This window comes from Dermacentor variabilis, chromosome 5 (assembly GCF_050947875.1).
Source record: "Dermacentor variabilis isolate Ectoservices chromosome 5, ASM5094787v1, whole genome shotgun sequence".
Lineage (NCBI taxonomy): Eukaryota > Metazoa > Arthropoda > Arachnida > Ixodida > Ixodidae > Dermacentor > Dermacentor variabilis.
The window spans coordinates 109,438,398-109,457,038 of NC_134572.1; the positions used below are offsets into that span (position 1 = coordinate 109,438,398).

Sequence of the window (18,641 nt, forward strand, 5' to 3'; positions counted from 1 at the left end):
TTCATCAGAATTTACAGTCATCACCGAGCACGCGGAAGCCGGCATGGCTGAAGCAATTTCGGATGAACCACTTGTACATGGCCGTGGGTGGGCGTCGGGCGCCATGGGCACTGGGTTGCGAATTTGGCTGCTCTAGCCCTAATCTCCCCTTTATTCTTCAAGATCGTGCTGAGAGTGCTTCTCGGAATCTTGCACACTGCGGAGACATCCGACTTCCTACCGCGTTCGACCCGATTTATGATTTCGAGCTTCACGACGAAAGGTGAATTCTGCCGCTTCATCACGGCAACACTGCAGGAGAAGGCCCACAAAGCCCACACACAGTGAACCGGAAAAGCAACAAGACAACTCGCACTTTCGCCATCTTGCATGACGAGGGCACAAGAGCCTCTGATTGGCTGTCTGAGAAGCGCTGCGGGCGGGCCAGGATCATTTTTTGCAGGGGGGTGTTGATGGCTCGTCCGAGGCAGTGCGGTCATGGTAGAGAGAGCACTTGGATGGAGTCGCGCCGGGTCCCCCCTCCCCCCCCCCTCTACCGTGAGGGGAAGCCACCTTTCTGGGGGTACTTTTCTGCTGCTTGACGTTCGATATATCGGGAGTCACTGCTATTTTTGTTCGATGTAAGCGATATTTTGGCTATATTTTGCAAGATGTGGTGGAAAAGGACTGACGAGGACGAGGAGGGCCGTTAGAGAACTGGGGAGCTCTGGGTTGGAGACGTGGAACACACGGAGTTCAGACCCATGTTCTCAAATTCCTGTCAGACGACGGCCTGAATCATTGCAATGGTGGTTGCTGGCGGATCGGGAGGCGTCGTGGAGAATGCTGGCAAACAGGTGGCCTCGAGTTCGCGCCGAACAATACGGGTGACGTCGTCACAGGTGGTGGTCTGCCGTGGTCGACCCTCACATGTCGACAAAGCAGCGGTGTTGGGTAGCTGCGTGATGTGGTGTGTGATACGGCGGCTCTTAGCTTGTTCCAGGTGACGGCATTCTTTGATGATGGCGTCGATAGTCGAGATGTTGCCGAAAACAAGCAAATTGAAAGCGTCATTGGCGATGCCTTTTAGAACATGTGGCACTTTATCTGCTTCGGACATAGCATTGTCAGCTTTGCGGCATAGAGCCAAGACGTCGAGGATGTAGGAAACGTACGGCTCCATAGACGACTGAACACAAGACGCAAGAGCCTTTCTCGCGGCAGCCTTGCGCTCAATGGGGTCGCTGAACAGTTCCCGTACTTTCTCTTTGAAACTGTCCCAACTGGTTATCTCGTCGTCATGCGTTTGGTGCCACACGCATGAGGTGCCGCCAAGATAAAAGATGACATTGGCGAGCATAATCATTGGGTCCCACCTGTTATTAGCACTGCCGTGTTCATAGAGCTTGATCCACTCGTCAACATGCTGTCCCTCCAAGCCAGAGAACACACCTGGCTCGCGATGTGGGGCGACCGTGATGATTGGAGCAGTGGGACAAGCCGAAGCCGTTGCAGAGGTGGGCGCGTCACCAGGAGGCATGGTGACAAGCTCGGTGTGCCGACCACTTCGGAGTTCTGTGGTGAGGACGGGGATCGCCGACCTCCACCGGAATGTTACGTGTGGAAAGACACAGACGAAAGAGGCTGTTTACGCGCTATTTACGCTGGAGCCAGGCAGCCAGGCTGACGCTCACTCGTGCCCAGGGCACCAACCAACTTCTTCGTCGTTCTCGTGGCGGCTCGTCCCTTGAGCATCGCTCGATGATATCGTAATAATATACTCATTTTAATTATACCGTGTCCAGAAATTGTTCTATATATAGAATAATTTGATGTGAACGGGTTCGATATAGTCTGGTTCGACTGTACCTCCAAATTAAGGAGAGTTTGATACCACTAAATAAAGCGTATGCCTTCCAGGACCATGGAGGACCATTATAGATTTTTGTGAGGTAACAATATTTAACTGTAATTGGAGAAGGCAACTTCATTTCTGCATTGGTGTTGCACCAACTGAAACACATGCATCACCTTTCGCTTGCTTTGCATGACTGCAAGCTTGTGCTTTGTGCAGACAGCTTCATGCAAGCCCTGCTTGTGCAGGAAACAAAAAAGTAGTAAACCAATTTCTTCTCACTGCCTGGAACCACAGCTGGAGTACCAGCGGCAGCAGCTAATCCAGGAGCGGCAGCAGTTCCACCTTGAGCAGCTGCGAGCAGCTGAGTTCCGGGCTCGACAGCAGGCACACGCCATGATGATGGCTCAGCAGGGTGGTGCTGCAGCGCAGCCCACGGCAGCCCCTGCACCTCCGGGGGCACCACCCGCAGCTCCACCACCTACAGCAGCAGGAGGAGGGGGCCCCACGCCAGACGGAGGAGGAGACCCAGGTCAGCAACCACCGCGAACTGGCAGTGGCCCTCCCCTACCTTCCCCACACCCACAGCAGCAGCCGCAGCAACAGCAGTTACCACCACAGCAGCAGCGTAGCCCTTACTACCCAGGCTACGGGTCGACTCCACCTCCAGTGGGCGGGCCCCGACCATACCCGCCCACTGGGGGTGGGCCCCCGGGCGGTTACGGGGCTGCTCCTTACCCACAGCCCGGTGGTGAGCAGGCATTCCGAGTACCCCTTGGCAGCAGCCCCCAGCCAGGGGGAGCGGGTGGTGTGCGAAGTCCCGGCTTGATGCACCCGTCTGCAGCACCTCCTCCCACCTCTCCCATGGGGCAGCAGCTCCCCTCAGGTGAGCAGCGCTAGGCACAGCTCCTATGTCAGCACAGCAGAAATGTGACGTCTCTAGCAGTTGTATTGGTGTGTGTACAGCCTTTGTAAAAACAAAATTAAACATCTGTGTGCCCGAGTGCAGCCTTTCCAAGACCTATACTTGGCCTTCTGTTGTGTTTACACTGTGCAAAAGCTCTGAAGGTGCAGCTGTACGTTCATTCCTTGCCCCTAAGCTCCCAGAGTTTTATAATACCCGGAGTTTCATGAGCCACAGTTCACCAGCACTCATGCTCCTAATGGTTTCATTTATTTTGGCAAGGGCTGTACCACTGCTGTCACTTCAGCTATTTCTCCGTGAGGTTCCACTGTGATGTTTTACGTGGACCACACAAGCAGGTCCATTCACAGTTGTGCATTGTGTATTCAATTAGCTTACCCAATTCCATCACAGTGAACTGTGAATTGCACCTGTATTATTTTTTGCCTCAATGAAATCTGAGATACCAAGGCAACAGCTTGACAAAGCTTATGGCAGGGATGCATTTTATTTGGAAAGCCAGCCATTGCATGCCCTATGAGATGTAGACATTTCCATTTTGGAAATTTAGCTATAAGAAGCTGTAACCCATATTTTGCCCCCACTGGGCAACCTATAGCTCAGCTCGATGAAAATCAGAGCCAAGAAGAGGGCATGTGCAGGCTGGCTGGTTCATGGCTGCAGCTAAAACGGTGCATAAAAAAGAGGAAAAAGCAGCACCGACATAAGAACTGTTGTCTTTTGCTCTTGTCATCTCATCCTCTGCTCTGTTTTTGTTCTCCCAGACAGAACCAACACTGCTGACACATGAGACATTATATGCAGCAGATGAAACCATAAGACCACCAACTGTGTCACATTGTTTGTTTTGGTACACTTTCCTGCAGCATTGGCAGCACTGTTGCAATCAGTGCAAGTGGCCCCTTGATTCCTGTCACTCATCAGCACATATAAGAGCCTGCAAAAAGCTGATCACAACTCTACTTAAATAGAATGCAGGTGTGCCTGTGGTGTCGAATGTGGCAGAAATGTGTACTGTTGTTTGTGTGTCTTACATAAAAGCTGGATAGGAGCATGTTTCGTTACATCATCTGGCTTGCCTTTTGCCACACTCATGCAAGCTGGAGGAATTAAAGCCTGACGGGTAGGAGTGCACAAATATTAGAAACTACCAAATGCGAGGCAAGTACAGGACTAGGGGCAATATTCTCGATTTATTTATTTGTTTGTTTGTTTGTTTGTTTGTTTATTGTACCCTCAGGGCCAATGGTGTTACACAGGGAGTGGGTTAGGAAAAAGAATAATAAAGAAAAACAATAAAGTGATTGTTCACTTTCAGGGATACAATCACTTCCACGAAATTTCATGTGACCAGCACCGGATGTATCAGTGCCTATGGGCAGCAGTGTTCCTGTTACTGCACCAAACGCAATGTCACCCGTAGACGCAAATGCGTTCAGTGCTAATCGCTCGAAAATGTTGTTAAAATATTTGTTCCCAGAACTGAATGACCAAGAATAGAGTCCCAGATAAACTTGCAGTCGTAGTGTTCGAGCTGTTCAATTAGAAGCATTACTATTGGGAGCATGGGAGCCGTCATTCTATTGCAGTTTTGGACTTGTTATTCAGTAGCCGATAAAAATCTAGTCATACAGTTGAACCCACTTATAACAATATACAAGTGCCAACAAAAGCTTGAACAAGAGGGGGGGGGGGCAAAAGTGGCATAGCTGCAGTTACATGGACAGCATATAAATGAAGAAGGTGTGTGTGTTGTGAGGGGAGGGGGGGGGGGCGGGTTGGGATCGTCTTGTGCACTTGCTGTGATCCTCCAGATTTCAGAATCTTTGACAAGTGGCAAAACACGCTGAACTTAACAATGAAACGGCATGGACAGCACCTGCTCTTTACCATTGGCACCGGCTAGGCGCGAAGCGGTGATAAGTTATGTGATGTGCGGTCCTTTTGTCTGTTGCGAAGATTGGCCTTATTATAACCCACCTGCCTTAAAGTTGCAAAAGCCCTTCTGTATATTGGAGAACAGTAAAGAAAATCTACGCAAGAAAATAAAAGATTGCTGCAAAACACAGGTCCACTATTAAACTGTGAGTCTCATTCGTATTCAACAGAACGTAACTAATTCTTTAGTTTCAGGGAAAAAAAGCACTTGATTTTATTCAAGAGAAATTCTGTTGGTAAAAGAATTATTTGCCAGGCTTTCATGTACTATAACTGAGCTGTAATCAGTGCTGGTATACTAATTTGCTGTTCCCTTAAAGTTAGGCCGTGCTTTGTATCTTCATTTGTATCTTTGTATTCACTTGTATTTGTATTGTATCTTCAGTTACTGATGCAGCAGACTACCGTAAAATGAACCTGAAGGGGCCAAGAAAATTTGTATTATCTGACGTTTGTCTTATCAGAAGAATAATTGACAGCATGACCAGGTGCATCCAAATATTTTACATCAATATGGTAAATGAAGCAAACTTGCAACGGGGGGAAAATGACATAAAAAGCATTTCTTTAGCTGAACTCAATACAAAACTGTCTTAAAGTGGTACTCTTGCTTAGTTTCATCCAGTCTGTGATCTATGTTTGTCACTTCTGTTAAAATCGGCAAGCAGCCACAAACGACGTCATGTCACCTAATGACCTTAAAAATCCTTCTGTGCCTTCGTGCTGCTGGAAGAAGTTCACTAGGGCACTGGGAGCTCAAGCAGGCATCTGTTGCCTCAGAGGTCATTGGTGTGGGCTCCTAGCTAGCGAAAGTATGAAGGAGCACGCTGAGCATGTGTCAAAGCAATGCCACCTAGAGAGAGAAGGAGATTCTTGTTGATGGGAAGGAAAGGTTGGGGTAAAGTGCAGCGCAGTAACTCTCAGCAGAGGGCACCTCAACCACGCTGCACAGGGGGTAGGTCCACCTAGAGGAAAGGCTAGGTGACGTTGAGCAAAGTGGGGAAGGAGATACAAGGCGAAGTGTCGTGCAAGAGGAAGGTAGGTGGAGGCGCACTGAGTTGACCTCCTCTAGCAGTTGCTACAGGTTTTGTTTGCGATACGGACGTACATGGTTCGTCTCATGATAACACTGTCCTTGGGCACCGTACGCTGTGTGTGCGAGTGAAAGCGCGTGACGTTGAACCGACGATGGTGGCTCAATCTTGCATGCGCAAGTGGATGAAAGAGGGCAGGACGCGCACTGTCTTTTGTTGCGTTGGCGTTATCTTGAAAGTCATCTGCTTTGGGGGCACAGTGTAGAGGGTCCAATGGCTCGTATCTTTGTGTGCGCTGTTCTCACTGCTCAGTTTGCATTGAAGCTATAGACAGCACGAAGGTCACTTCGCCCGCTGCTGCTGCCACAATTCCTCACGCCAGCGTTTTGACGAGTGTCCAAGCTCATCGAGTGTGTGCGGTCATTGAGTGTGATGTGTTCATGTTTGACTGTGCGCACTGACACCAGGCTTGTTAATCTAGTTAGTAAGAGAATGTTTACAAGGCGGCGTTCTACTCTAGCGGTTACTGCATATGGCGCAGCCGCACTAGCTCTGTCTTTAATACAATTTGCGATGCGGACACTGTAGGCATCTAGGCTCAGCAAGGGCCAATAGCTTTGTGTGTGCTATAGCACCTGTATGCTTGTACGTCATCTGCATTCACAAAGTGAAACGTCACTAACTTCTTTCGTTTCCTCTCGTTTTTGCCTCTGTCCACGGGCGATGTGTGCCGCAGGCCTTCAGTAGGGTGCCTCGATGAGCATGTTCTCAGATCGATAGTGGTGGTGGTCACTCTGAATGTTCATCTTAACTGAAGAGTAACGTATTTACTCGCATAATGATTGCACCCCTGAATTTTGACCCCCTGAATTTTGTCGTCAAAATTCCATTTTTTTTTTATTTCCCGTGTAATGATCGCACCCTGAACTTGCCACAGCGATATGTCGTGTGCCAAGTCTAGCTAATATTGATCGCGCTTACCATCTATCGAATGTTATGCCAAAGACTCTTCAAGACAAACCAAGTGGTCTGCACGCACCAAACATTCCCTTAAGTAGATGTCTCATTTCAGTACTTTCATCACTTTGCACACTTCCATGACTAAAGAAAGCTGCAACCAAACTTTCCTTTATGATGTGTAGACTTTATAATGGTTGTGGTCAACAACAACAACAACAAAAAGGCGCCTTTCGATTCTTCTCATCTGCACTCGTGGCTACGCAACAAACCGCGAGCGGCAACGATAGTAGCTACGTTTACACTGATACGTTAAAAGTGTGCCCTATTCATACGCCGTCGTTTGTAACACAGCTAAGATATTCACCCACCCTTAGCAGAAACATGCTGTATTAGTAGTGAAGACAGATGCCGCAGTTTCCGCAGCATGCTGGCCATGTGTTTCTATGTCACTGGCAGCTAAGCGTACCCATCTGCTTCTTTCCCCTCGAAGTGGACATGGCTACGTTATTGCCGCAAACTTGCCGATATTAACAATATTATTCATTACTGATACGAAAGAAACTGTTTCAGTGCACGTAATGTACTCACAAGAAGGAAAAAAAATCGCGCTCGGTGCTTTCGGCTTGCTCTGCCGGCCGCCATTATTGTTTTGGTGTCCCGCAGCAAACGCGGGACGAAAAAAAATTTTTTTCTTTTCGCGGGAAATTTGACTCTCGTATGATCACACCCCCTGATTTTGCCTCAATTTTTCTGACAAGAAAGTGCAATCATTATGCGAGTAAATACAGTACGTCTGAGGCAGTCTTAAGCAGATTTTTTTGCATTGAGTCTATAGAAAACCAAACGAACGTCCCATGCTGTTCGTTATATGTGAGAATTCGGCTTAACGGAGTTCATCTTAAAGGGATTCTGAACCATTTTTTGTCGAAGCGGAGAAAGGCATTTGAAGTGAAAATAGGCTATTTCAGAAATAATTTGCCGCAAAAAGTACTTCAATGCATTCAGCAGAAGAGGAGTTATTGGCAATCAAACATGGCCTCCACTGTGCTCCCATTCCTTCTTCAATGCCTTGCACTGCGAAGGCTATGACACAGTGGGGCGTGCCCACAACGCTCCACCTTCTAAATGCTACCGTGGCTCGCTGTTCAAATTTAATTTTGGATGTTAACATAGGTGCCACGACTTTCATCTTTGGTGCCTACAATGCGTTAAACATAAGCCAAACGCGATCATCCTCAGCGAGCCGCAGTGCGCTTAGCCAGTAGACTTGTGGTGGCACCCCGCGGCAGCCACGATATCTACACCGTGTAGCCAACTGCATGCAGCTTGATGTCAGCTCTCGGCCAATAGCAGCCGTCTAAGGGATGACAGAGTGGTGTGTCTGATGACAAAGTGCAGCGTCTAGAAGAGTGTGAGGACAGGGCTTTTTGTTGAAAAGAGAGCATTTAAAAAACAGGTGACTTTGCGATCCGCTTGTGAGCTCCACTCCACGCACCGCATAGCGTATGCTACCCGTGGACTGTGTTATTTCATCAAGCCCGAGGGGTGATTCAGGGCCCCTTTAACGAGAGTTCACTGTAGCTTCCTACATTCTTGTTATGCAATGCCAGGAGACTCTTGAGCATATGGAGCACTGTATTGCCCAAAATTTGTAAGCATTAAATTTAGGAAAAATTTTCTTATATTCAATATTCTATTCGATATTTGGCTTTCTTTTTAACAATTTTATTTGAAATCTACCATTCGGTATTGTTAAACTGCTAGTAATTGGAGATCAGTGGGTGAGGCCTTCGTCCTGCAATGGGCATAAAATGGGCTGCGGCTTCTGCTGCTGATGGTGAGGCTTATCAGGGGAGGTAGTCTGTAAGAGTCCACCTAGTGGACACATCCATTTGGTCAGCTGTTGAAGTTCTGATTGGCTGGGCTGGGCTGCGCGTCTGCAGCAACCGGGCACCACAGCCAATCGGCACTTCAGCAACAGACGAAATAGATGTGTCCACTAGGTGCACTCTTATAGAATATCTCCCCAGCTTTCTGAGGGTTGATTTGTATTCACCATGTTAAAATATTTGTGCACTCCAGCTAACAAGTCACAGTGGCTGTGACATGCCTTGTTTGCAGCCCTGGTGCTTCATGCTAACATAGATTGCCTAAGCTGCATGGTGCGCACTGCTAACATTTCTCCAGCTGAAATATGCAATGAGCTGGTTGCACTTCTATCTAGCTCTACGATGACACACTCTGCACTTGTATCTGCACACCCTGAGCTTCTGTGCAAAGGAGAACCTTGAATTTTCACTGACATAAAATAACTCCAATGTGTGTGTGTGCATGTACGCAAGTGTTGCATTGGTTAGCTTATGTTGCCAGTTTGATGAGCACAACGTGTTTGCAACAGTGCTTCGTAAATTTTACGAAGTGCTAGTTTCATTATAAAACTAGGGCATCTGTTCTGACATTGAGTCCTGTGAAGACTGTCCCTGAACATAGCATAAGAGGTTTGTTGAGAAGTGGTAGATCAGCAAGGTCAAGAAGAAAGTCTTGGAAAGTTGAGCGATTTGTATAGGTTCATTGTCAATGTGGATGGCGTTCACAAAAGATGAACACGTGGAAATATGAACAGGGTGAGCAAAAGCTATGCAGCCAAGAATTCTATGGGTTTTTTCCCCTTTGCTTCTGTGTACATAATGTCACACCATCCTGGGATTGTTGGTTTGCAGTTTCTCTGTATACATGTATAGAGTAGTGGGGCATCCTGTATCAGCAGTCTGTTGACTCATTAGACGTATTTCGAAAGGGTGAAAACAGAAGTGGCATAATCCTAAGCCTTCATAAACAGTGAAAGGGTCAGTACCCTTTGCTGCCCTAACCTGCTCCGAGATAGAGCAGTAAATCTTCGATGCTATACCTCTGCACTGGCCATGATGCAGAATCACTGTGGTTGTGATGACGTACATACACAAAAAGCGCACTGAAACTGTGTGTTTCTGAGACATATTTTAATTACTACGCTGCCCTGAATGCAGATCTTCACTTCCAGATTGAGAGAGAGAAGTTGGGAAGCTTATACCCTTTGTAATAACAAAATCAGACTTGCTACATCCATTTCTTCAGCCACTGTGTAAGCACTCAGGCATGGGACAGTTTTCACGGGATTCGAAATCTGAGCACAGCAACTGCTTTGACCTTACATAATGCACTTAATTGCGCTTGGTGTTCATTTCTCTGGCAGGCACCTATCGGCAACATTCCTCCACCATTCTCACGGGGCATCCGTTCTAAACGCACCCGTGACACTGCAAACAGAGTGTACATTGTCAAAGAGGTGAAGCTGTGCTTCCCAAGTTTACCGTCCCTCTTTGGGGCGAACTGGGTGCGGATACCATATTGCGCTTTTCTGGGACACTACCAGTGCAACTCAAGCAGCTGTAGATATGCACAAAATGCGTCAGGTGAAGACACTGGCCCAATGGAACATTTTGTATGGCAGCTCGCATTATTACACTGGCCTGAAACAGAAATCTGTGTTCATCAAGATTGGCTACAGTAAGCATCCTGCTAAACTCTTCTGTAATGCCCAAGAAGACATTCTGCACTAATCTTATATTTTATGCCTCTGGATTACATTTTTCTTTGTACTTAATCATGTAAATTATGACCCACGAATGTTCCCATGAACATTAGTGCCTATTTTCCATCCACAATGTTGTGCAAGCTTTTATTGTAATGCAAGCTGTGCCACGGGTGCATGGCATAAAATTTTCTAGTCAAGCTTGTCAATGTAAATCATAAGGTACTGCACATACATTGAAGAATAAAGAACTGGCCTGTTTGTACCTTCTTTATCTCTTGTGTCACTTTCAAAATGTATATATAGTCATAAAATATGATGTCATTAAACGTCTGTTATGCACACTTCTACTGCAATGTCAAGCGTAGAGGGGTCATAGAGGTGACATCTCTGATCAACCTAAATTTTATTTGTGCATTCATGAACAAGTCAGTGACTTTTGCTGTAGACGTAAACGAAGCCAATGTTCATGCTGGGTGAAGGCATCCAAGTAGAATCTGGTTTATTGATTGCAGCAGACTCTCTTTAAAGTACACATGGATAGACTTTGGAAGTCTGTTGATCAAACCACCATCCAAGTAGAATCTGGCTTATTGATTACAGTAGACTCTCTTTAAAGCATGCATGGAGAGACTTTGGAAGTCTGTTGATCTAACCGCAAATTGTTCCTTACAAGAGTTCAGTGAATCTTTACTTTTTGCCAGAGGGCCTGCCTTACCAGTGTGTTTAAAGAGAGTATACTGTAGTGCGTGAATCTGTGGAGTCCTAATTGATGACGTTTTTTTCTCTCCCTCTCCCTTTCTTTGCACTGCTGACTTGCAAGGTTTGAGGTGGCAGTAAGATGTGGACACCATTTCAATACTCTGCTTCTTGTAGCATTGCATGACTGCTTCTAATGCATGACTTTTCCTGCACTTAATTTCCCCCGCCTCCCTCTTTTTTCTTTTTTGTTTTCTTTTTGTTTTTGTTGGTGTAGGTAGTGCTGGAACTCTTTTGTAGTTGCACTTACCTTGACAGTAGAAGTAAATTTAATCAAATGTTTGTGCATTAATTTTATACTAAGTACTACATTGTGTTCATTTTCCGTTAAGCTAAGCTGTTGGCACGTCTTAGCTTTTAGTGTTTGTCATGCCGTGTTATGTATGCCCAGCATGAATGTGCGCATTGAACGTTACAAGCAGTGAGGTGACTTGAAAGGTTTGTGCTCAAAGTTCAATCATGTTGAAACTTGTGATTAGAATTTCTGTGCCCCTGAGCTTGCAACTTCATTGAAAGATAAGCGTTAACTTTAAAAGTGTTTCTTCAAGATGGTTTTCATTTCATACTTATAACTTGGTAGCCTGAACTGCATCATACTATGCCTAGGCTATCCAAACAATATATTAATCCTGTTGCTTAAGTTTGCTTGTGCTTTCTGTTTGGAACATTACTTGCTTGGGGGTCACTTTAGGGTGCAGGCAACGATGATTTTGTGTTTTCAGCATATTATGTGGTAAGCAACCATGTGCTTTCCTTATTTCCAGCATATATAGTACCTTCTTGAAGGACATTGCCTTCTGTCTGACTGATTAGAGTTTATTTATTTACACAGAGTTACTGGACTGTGCTGCAGCTTCTAGTATTTAGTGTGTGCATTAGCACACGCGCGCATGTCTGTGTGTGTGTGTGCGTGCGTGCATGTGTGCGTGCTTGTGCGTGCATGCACGAATGCACAGCGAAAGAGAGAATCCATGCATATATGTTGTTGGTTTTGAGCATCTCTGCTACAGGGGTTGTTGCCCAAATAATGCACAGGCATTTTACTCCATAATGGTTCAAGCTCTGTCAGTGCCTTCACTGTGGTGTCACAGGGGCAACATTTTGACCAGCATTGCCTGCAAATGTTTTGTTGGTGAGCATGCAACACCAAAGTAAAACAATTGTTCAATATGACAGTGCTGCTGAGAATATCTTAACGGGCACTGTTGGCTAACATGCTGGCCAATGTGACAACACTATTAATTGCCGTTATGTTTCTTCTGATCTATGTTCTCTTTGCACCATCCTCTCGTAAGACATACTGTATTTGCATTAATATAATGTGATAGGGAACGTTTGACAAAAATAACAAAAGCAAATGAACACAGCATAATGAAGAATTCGTCGCGGAGACATGTGCGCCTATGCGGGTGCACATCAATGTAATGAATTGCACCATATGCTATGCGGGAGTGTCCCAGCAGGACAGCGTTGTTTTGATTGGAGGCACCAAAAGCGTGCAAACTGCAGCAACTGCATTCATGCATACAAGGTCTCACGGATGAACATCATAGCTCAGATCACCTTATTGAACTGGTCAGTGTTGTTGCCCCTGCGCTGTCGCTTCACAGCAGATACACTGCCCATTTAGTACATGCAACGTCTGTATGGTCCCTAGGACATACAGAGGTTGTCTTCCCTGCAATGCTCACTTGCCTGGAAGTGGAGGAGCATAGTAGCTTTTGAAAGCACCGAATTGATTGGAGGAGTGGAAAATCATGCATTATATTTTTGCAGATACTTCTGAATGTACTCAGACGTTGCAGACTGTTTCATTCTTTCTCTCTTCCTTTCTCTCCCTCTTCTCTCTATATAGTTATCAAATTAGGGAAGATGCAAGCATTGGCGTGCATATCTTTAAATTCTCTTCTGCCCTGAAAATAGTGAAGCATGCTTATTATTTTTATGTGCATGGTCAAATTTAATATAATGAACAGTCAGAAATGTGGTCAATTCACAAAGTAGGATGTCAACTGCCGTCTATATAAAGGTCTGCCAGAGAAGTTCCTTATCTGTACTTTTGTGGTTAGGCTGCACTCTTGACATTGAATGCTACTTGCTGAGGTTCTGCTGAAATTTCCATTCACAATAAGTTGACACATCTTCAGCAGCCATGCTTCTAAAAAAATACCTCACAGTGGAGTTGCACTTCTATTCACGCACGTGGCATTGTGTAGGCATAGACACATGCATGTGTGAAGTACTTGCACTGTGAAAGCTTTCTGAATTAAAAGAAAAATAGAAATATGTTGAATGGGTGCATTTCATTTACATGTGTGAAGTGATTACGATGTTGCCTGATTATTGTCAGTCATTTAGTTACCCGTTGCAAATTAAAAATAATAATTATAATAATTATGCATTTACACAAGCCAAACACCAGAACTGTGTTTCTTCCTTTCTTGCATACAGTATGAATTTCTTCAAAACATGAATCCAACTAGATGGCGTACAGACCAGTGGTGTGTGAAGGAAATACTTTGCTTATGGGTTGAGGAGATTTGGGACAGACAGTAGCTCAACCAGTCTTATTGTCACGTCGACCAGAATGGAAGTCTTTGGAGAGTAAAAGGCTGTTGAAGTGCCCTGGCAGTTCAGTGTGAAATAAAATATAGCTACTTGTCTGTGTAGAAGAATTGGCCATTAGAAGTCTGTGCCCTGCACCATAGTGCATTCGTTGCAACTAGTTTCAGTGCGAATTATCTTGGTTGCAGGCATGCTCTGTTGTTTGGTCATCTGTTGTCTCACCGAGGGTGCCTTTACGGTTCTTCTCCTGTCCATGTTTTCGGTGTCTCGTCTCTTTCCATTTGTTGCGTTGCGTGTGTGAACCTTTGTGACCACGTGTAACACTGTTTTGTCTTTGCTTTCCTTCCCCATGTCCCCCCTCTCTTCTCTCTGCTCCCTTTCTCTGCCACACCCCTTTAAATTCACTCTGTGCAATCAATCTTCCTCCGACGACTGTGGCTTCCCCCTTCCTCCTCTGGCTATGGCAGCTGGAGCACCACCCATGCCCTCCATGAATGGGGGCCCAGTGGTTCCCCCCGGCACTCCGTCCCCCATGGAGCAAGGGACCCCTCCACAGCAGCCACAGCCACCGTCACACAGCCAGTGTCCACCTGGCGCGGCTTCGAGCCCAGGTTGCTAGCCCCCTCCCCTACCTTTGTTGTCTTTGTCTGGTGTAGAACTGCAAAGCATTGATTAGAGGGAAGTGTGGCATCAGATGCTGTGGGATTCTTTATTAGAGGCCTGCTACATGCAGCATGGTAATAATGGGAAGTATGAGCACTGGCTTGTCTTGGCGAATGGCTTAAGCGTCAGTGCAACTGGAGCAGCGATGTCTTTCACAGAATGTTCCAGTCAGAATTGTGTAGCAGCTCATCTTATGGAACACTGACGTCTTCAACAGGCTACCGCACCATCGCAGAGCTGCACGATTAATATGGCTGTTCTAGAACTTCCATCTGCTTACCCAGTTGGGTTGCTACAGTTTTAGCAGTGCAGTGATGCCGTCATGAGGTCGTGGTATGAAATGACGAACAAAATTGGAAAGGTCGCACAATTCTGCATGACAGCATAGTAACAGCATATAAGTACATTGCTAGAGCTGACTGAAAAGCACAGTGGTCCCCCAGCACTGGACTAAACCTGCAGAGCTGGCAAGTTGAATTCGTAGCACAGTTCACAAATCAACAAAGATGTCAATCTGAAGCCTGTATACTTCCAGAATTCTGTGGTAAGTGAACAGCTGCTGTGCCAAATTTCCCTCTAGCAAGCATTTGTGAAACTACACTGTCTTGTCTTCTGCATGTTTGCTTGGCACAACACTTCGAGGCTTTACGATTCAATACGATCAAGGGTTAAAGGATGTTATAAAGACATAAGTCTAAAGCAAGATAGAGCAATAGATTGCATTCTGTCTTTTTTTTTTCTTGCAAGCTCGTCCAGCATTTGTTTAGAGCGAGGATGACCTAAGTGTCAGTGTATTCCGGTGTTGTCAACATCTGTTGAACAATAAGAAGAGCTGCATAGTACCCGTCAGCACCTGATAAGATGAGCTTTATGCCAATGTATTGCCATGATATTGGTCAGTTCTTTTACAGGCACTCTTTGGAACCTCGGTTCGATTGGCACGGTTTGCAGCCTCGTGGCGCATAACCAATGTAATCTTTTTGCATAAAGCTGCATTTAGCCAATCATACAGTGATAAAACTATTGCAGTTATAGAGTATTTCAACAGCATTTTGAATACAGTGTTAAGAATTATCGTTACGTCTCAGACGTGGCATTTGTACAAAAATTGTTCATGTTATGCTCTTGAAAGTATGATACGGTAATTGCTTCTAGTGCACCAAAACAAAAGAAGGAACACAATGAGTGTTGCTAATAGCCATATCTGGGAAGTTTATAGCGCTTCAGCAGACCGCTGGAGGGATCTTAAGAGTGGTGCTGAGCTTCGTATGAAAGGGTGCAGAATACTTAGCTTTGAGGCCAAAATTGTTAATACACATTTGAAGCTCCAGGTCCCCCAGAATGTTGCATTTCAAATCTTGAAGCTAGTACAACATCCCTTGGTTAACACATGGCCTTGCCAGCTGGTTGTTATTAGGGAGCAAACAAAATTCATGTTTATGTTGTCACTGCTCGTCTTAAAGAGATTGGTAAGCGTCCTCTTCATTTTGGGATTTTATTATGAACAAGGTAAAATCAAAGGAGTTTAAACATTTTATTTAATCAAGCTTCCTTTGGTCAGCTTTTCACACAGCAACTTGATGCTAAATGCACAGGTTTTATACATGTTCTATGCTTAAGTATTTGGAAGGGTATATACTTCTTTAAAAGTAGCTAATGGCAGCAGAAGGATGCATGGTTCATCCAGATCCCTCAAATGTTAAGCTTTTACCACAGATACAGTGGTGTGCTGCAGTTTTCTCCTTACGGCTTTTTGTCAAGTGCCTTTAATATAATGCAGCCCTTCCTGAAATTGGTAAAATTGCTGAGGACATGAGAAGACTTCAGCCTTTCAATGCTACATCAGGAAGTTTTCCCCGTCGCAGTAGTTGCACTGGAAGCAAGGATATGTTAATTAGTGTTGTCTAAATGAGGCGCATATTATTATTGTTAAATAACTTGTGTTTACATGGCATCTGCTGTTGGATGATTATAGTTGTTTTTAGATGGTTAGGTGGCCTTTTTGTCTTTCAAACTGCCCCTTGTTCAAGATGATACTGATTGGTCAGGTTCTGGAAACGTGCCTGTTCCTCCCTCAGCCGAATGCGAGCCCCCAGCTGCGAGTGGAGACCCAGGAGCTGGCTCGAGTGCTCCAACTCCCCCTGGACTGTGAATTTCTCCACACGACAAGAACCTCTGCAGCTCATCTGCTACAGTCACAAGACGTTCCCAATGGCTGTTCATTCAGATTGTGTCATCCTCATCGCCTGTACATTACTTGGACATTGTCTCTTGCTTACTCATGGCCCCATTAACTATTGGCATCTCTGCTTCTGTTCTGTTCAGAGTATGACTTTTTTTTGTTTTTTTCTTCACTGGTGTGTTAGCATTCGTAATTTCTGCTGCTTGCCCGATGGCAGTGTGAAAATTTGCTCATCACATCGCCACAGTCCCAGCTCGGTGCTCGCTTCCGAGAGCGGTTGTCTGCGACGCTCTTGTGCGAGGTTATTGGGAGCATAGTCTTGAGTTCTTTTCCACTCAGATTCCTGAAGGAATAGCTCAATGTTGCATCGAGGAGAGATGCCGCTGTCATTTTTGTTTCTTTAGAGGGAAGTCATCTTGCACCTGCACACTCATACACCATCCCATCAAATAAAGAATTTGTCCCATTGTCCTTGCTGCCATGACCTCTAACTGCAATAGCATTTATTGCAGCTGTTCTACAATTCTCGTGTCTGGAAGTTAACTGTGCAAAACCAAGAACTTCTTGAGGCCTTGATGAGAAAGCTTTGTAGTGGTGCTTGCATACATCCTTTTATGAGCACATTGGGTACTACAGGGGGAGGGGTTACCCTTCTCACAATAGCCAAGAATTCCTTTATTATCCTGTGACCTTTTGTCAAAGCATTATGGAGTGTAAGCGTTGAGGTCGGTGTTTCTTTCATATGTTTTCATTATTAAGGCACATGTGTATCTAAAACCTTCCTCCTCACTGAAATAATGAAAAGGCTGTCTTTAAAGGAATTAATACAACACTCTGGTGTTTCATATTTTCTTGCCCAGCGGCAGAAAAACTGGAATGCCGTAGGAACTGTAGGGAACCCGCGTCGTCTAGAAGGTGCTATGGTATGTTCAGATAAGTTCGGCAGTGCATCTCCGGTGACCATTTTTAGTTTTGATCACAAGAAAATATTTTGCTGCCTGAGTGCCAAGGAAAATGAAATCAATCTTAGTTTTGCAAGAAAAAGGTCAGTCTTTATGAAAAGAGTATGAAAGCGCTTCGTCAGTCTAAAGCACTTTCTGTTAATTTTGCTGACTCCACATATTGTTTAGCTCCGAAAAAAAAAAAAGTTCTGGTTATAGCTCAAAAAATATTTAATGATAGATTATGGTTCATTATCAATTCTCATTAATTATTACAGAGTATCACTGCTATAATTGGGAGAGGAAGACGTGAAAACAACACATTGCAAAATATTGGCCAAAGTCCAGATTTTTTTCTCTATCTGCGAAGAGCATAATTTTCAAGTTATGTCAGCTTGCCATGGAAGTTGTTGAAATTTGAGGCAAATATCTTTGACCTAGGCAGCACTAAAAGTTCACAAGAAGCACTCAAGTTTAGGTGCATTGTTAAGTTACCGTTACTAAAAAAATCTTTATAAGAAAAGAACAGTGTAATATATGTCACATCACTTTTTTGTTTTGCAATTGCAAAGCGAGAAATGTGACAGAGTAAATGGTACCCCCGTGGCGACATATGGGGTCTGCACATTCTCGTGGTTGCAGGTTCCTTTTCTTTCTGTCCCCCCCCCCTTTCTCTTTTTCTCAAATGCTCCGGGATAGTCTGGAAAGGGAGGATTGAGGAAAGAAAAGTTTGGGGCAAAAACCCTCGGCGCATTCTTGGACTAGAATTGCAACATCTGGCACGGGCTCGGTGGCAGAGCGCTGTCACATTGTTTGGAGCGCTTGATATCGGGCCTTTAAATGCATGTCCTGCCTGCAGTTCATTAGAAACAGTGGAGAAGATGCAAGCACAATTTTCTTAGCCGAACACAAGTTCGTAACTTGATCAACGAGGGAGTGTGCAGTAGTGGAACTTGCAGTGAGCAAACACCATATTGGGCGCACATCACGAACGACAACTGTAATAAGGAGCAGGCTATGCACTGTTGTTTAGTGGTTACTAAAAAGTGCCAACACTAGCTGTTGTGGCAACCACTAAAATGGCACGATACAGTCGAGCGTCGACATTGCAAATGTTCTGGCATGTAAAACCCCAGAGTTTCGTTTTAATATATATATCAAATGCAAATGTAGCAAACTAAGCATAAAGTGTGTCTTGCCAATTGGGCATGTAATGAATATATGCTTATATATATGGGTGTGCAAATATTCTAAACTTTCTAATAGCAT

General features: G+C 45.1%; 1 protein-coding gene across 5 annotated transcripts in view; it reads left to right on the top strand.

The window, feature by feature from the left end:
- mor (SWI/SNF- related protein mor) overlaps positions 1-16,902 on the top strand; it is a 73,128-nt gene extending 56,226 nt beyond the window's left edge. Inside the window, exons 23-25 of one of the 5 annotated variants that reach the window (XM_075693276.1) lie at positions 2,132-2,720; positions 14,054-14,197; positions 16,298-16,902. In XM_075693276.1, coding sequence (XP_075549391.1) covers positions 2,132-2,720; positions 14,054-14,197; positions 16,298-16,401 — 837 coding nt within the window. In that variant the 3' untranslated portion in view covers positions 16,402-16,902. Of the gene's footprint in view, positions 1-2,131; positions 2,721-9,923; positions 10,533-14,053; positions 14,198-16,297 lie in introns of those variants that run through there. The other 4 variants (XM_075693277.1, XM_075693278.1, XM_075693279.1 and 1 more) reach the window with 4 other exon arrangements.
- The last annotated feature ends 1,739 nt before the right edge of the window (positions 16,903-18,641 follow it).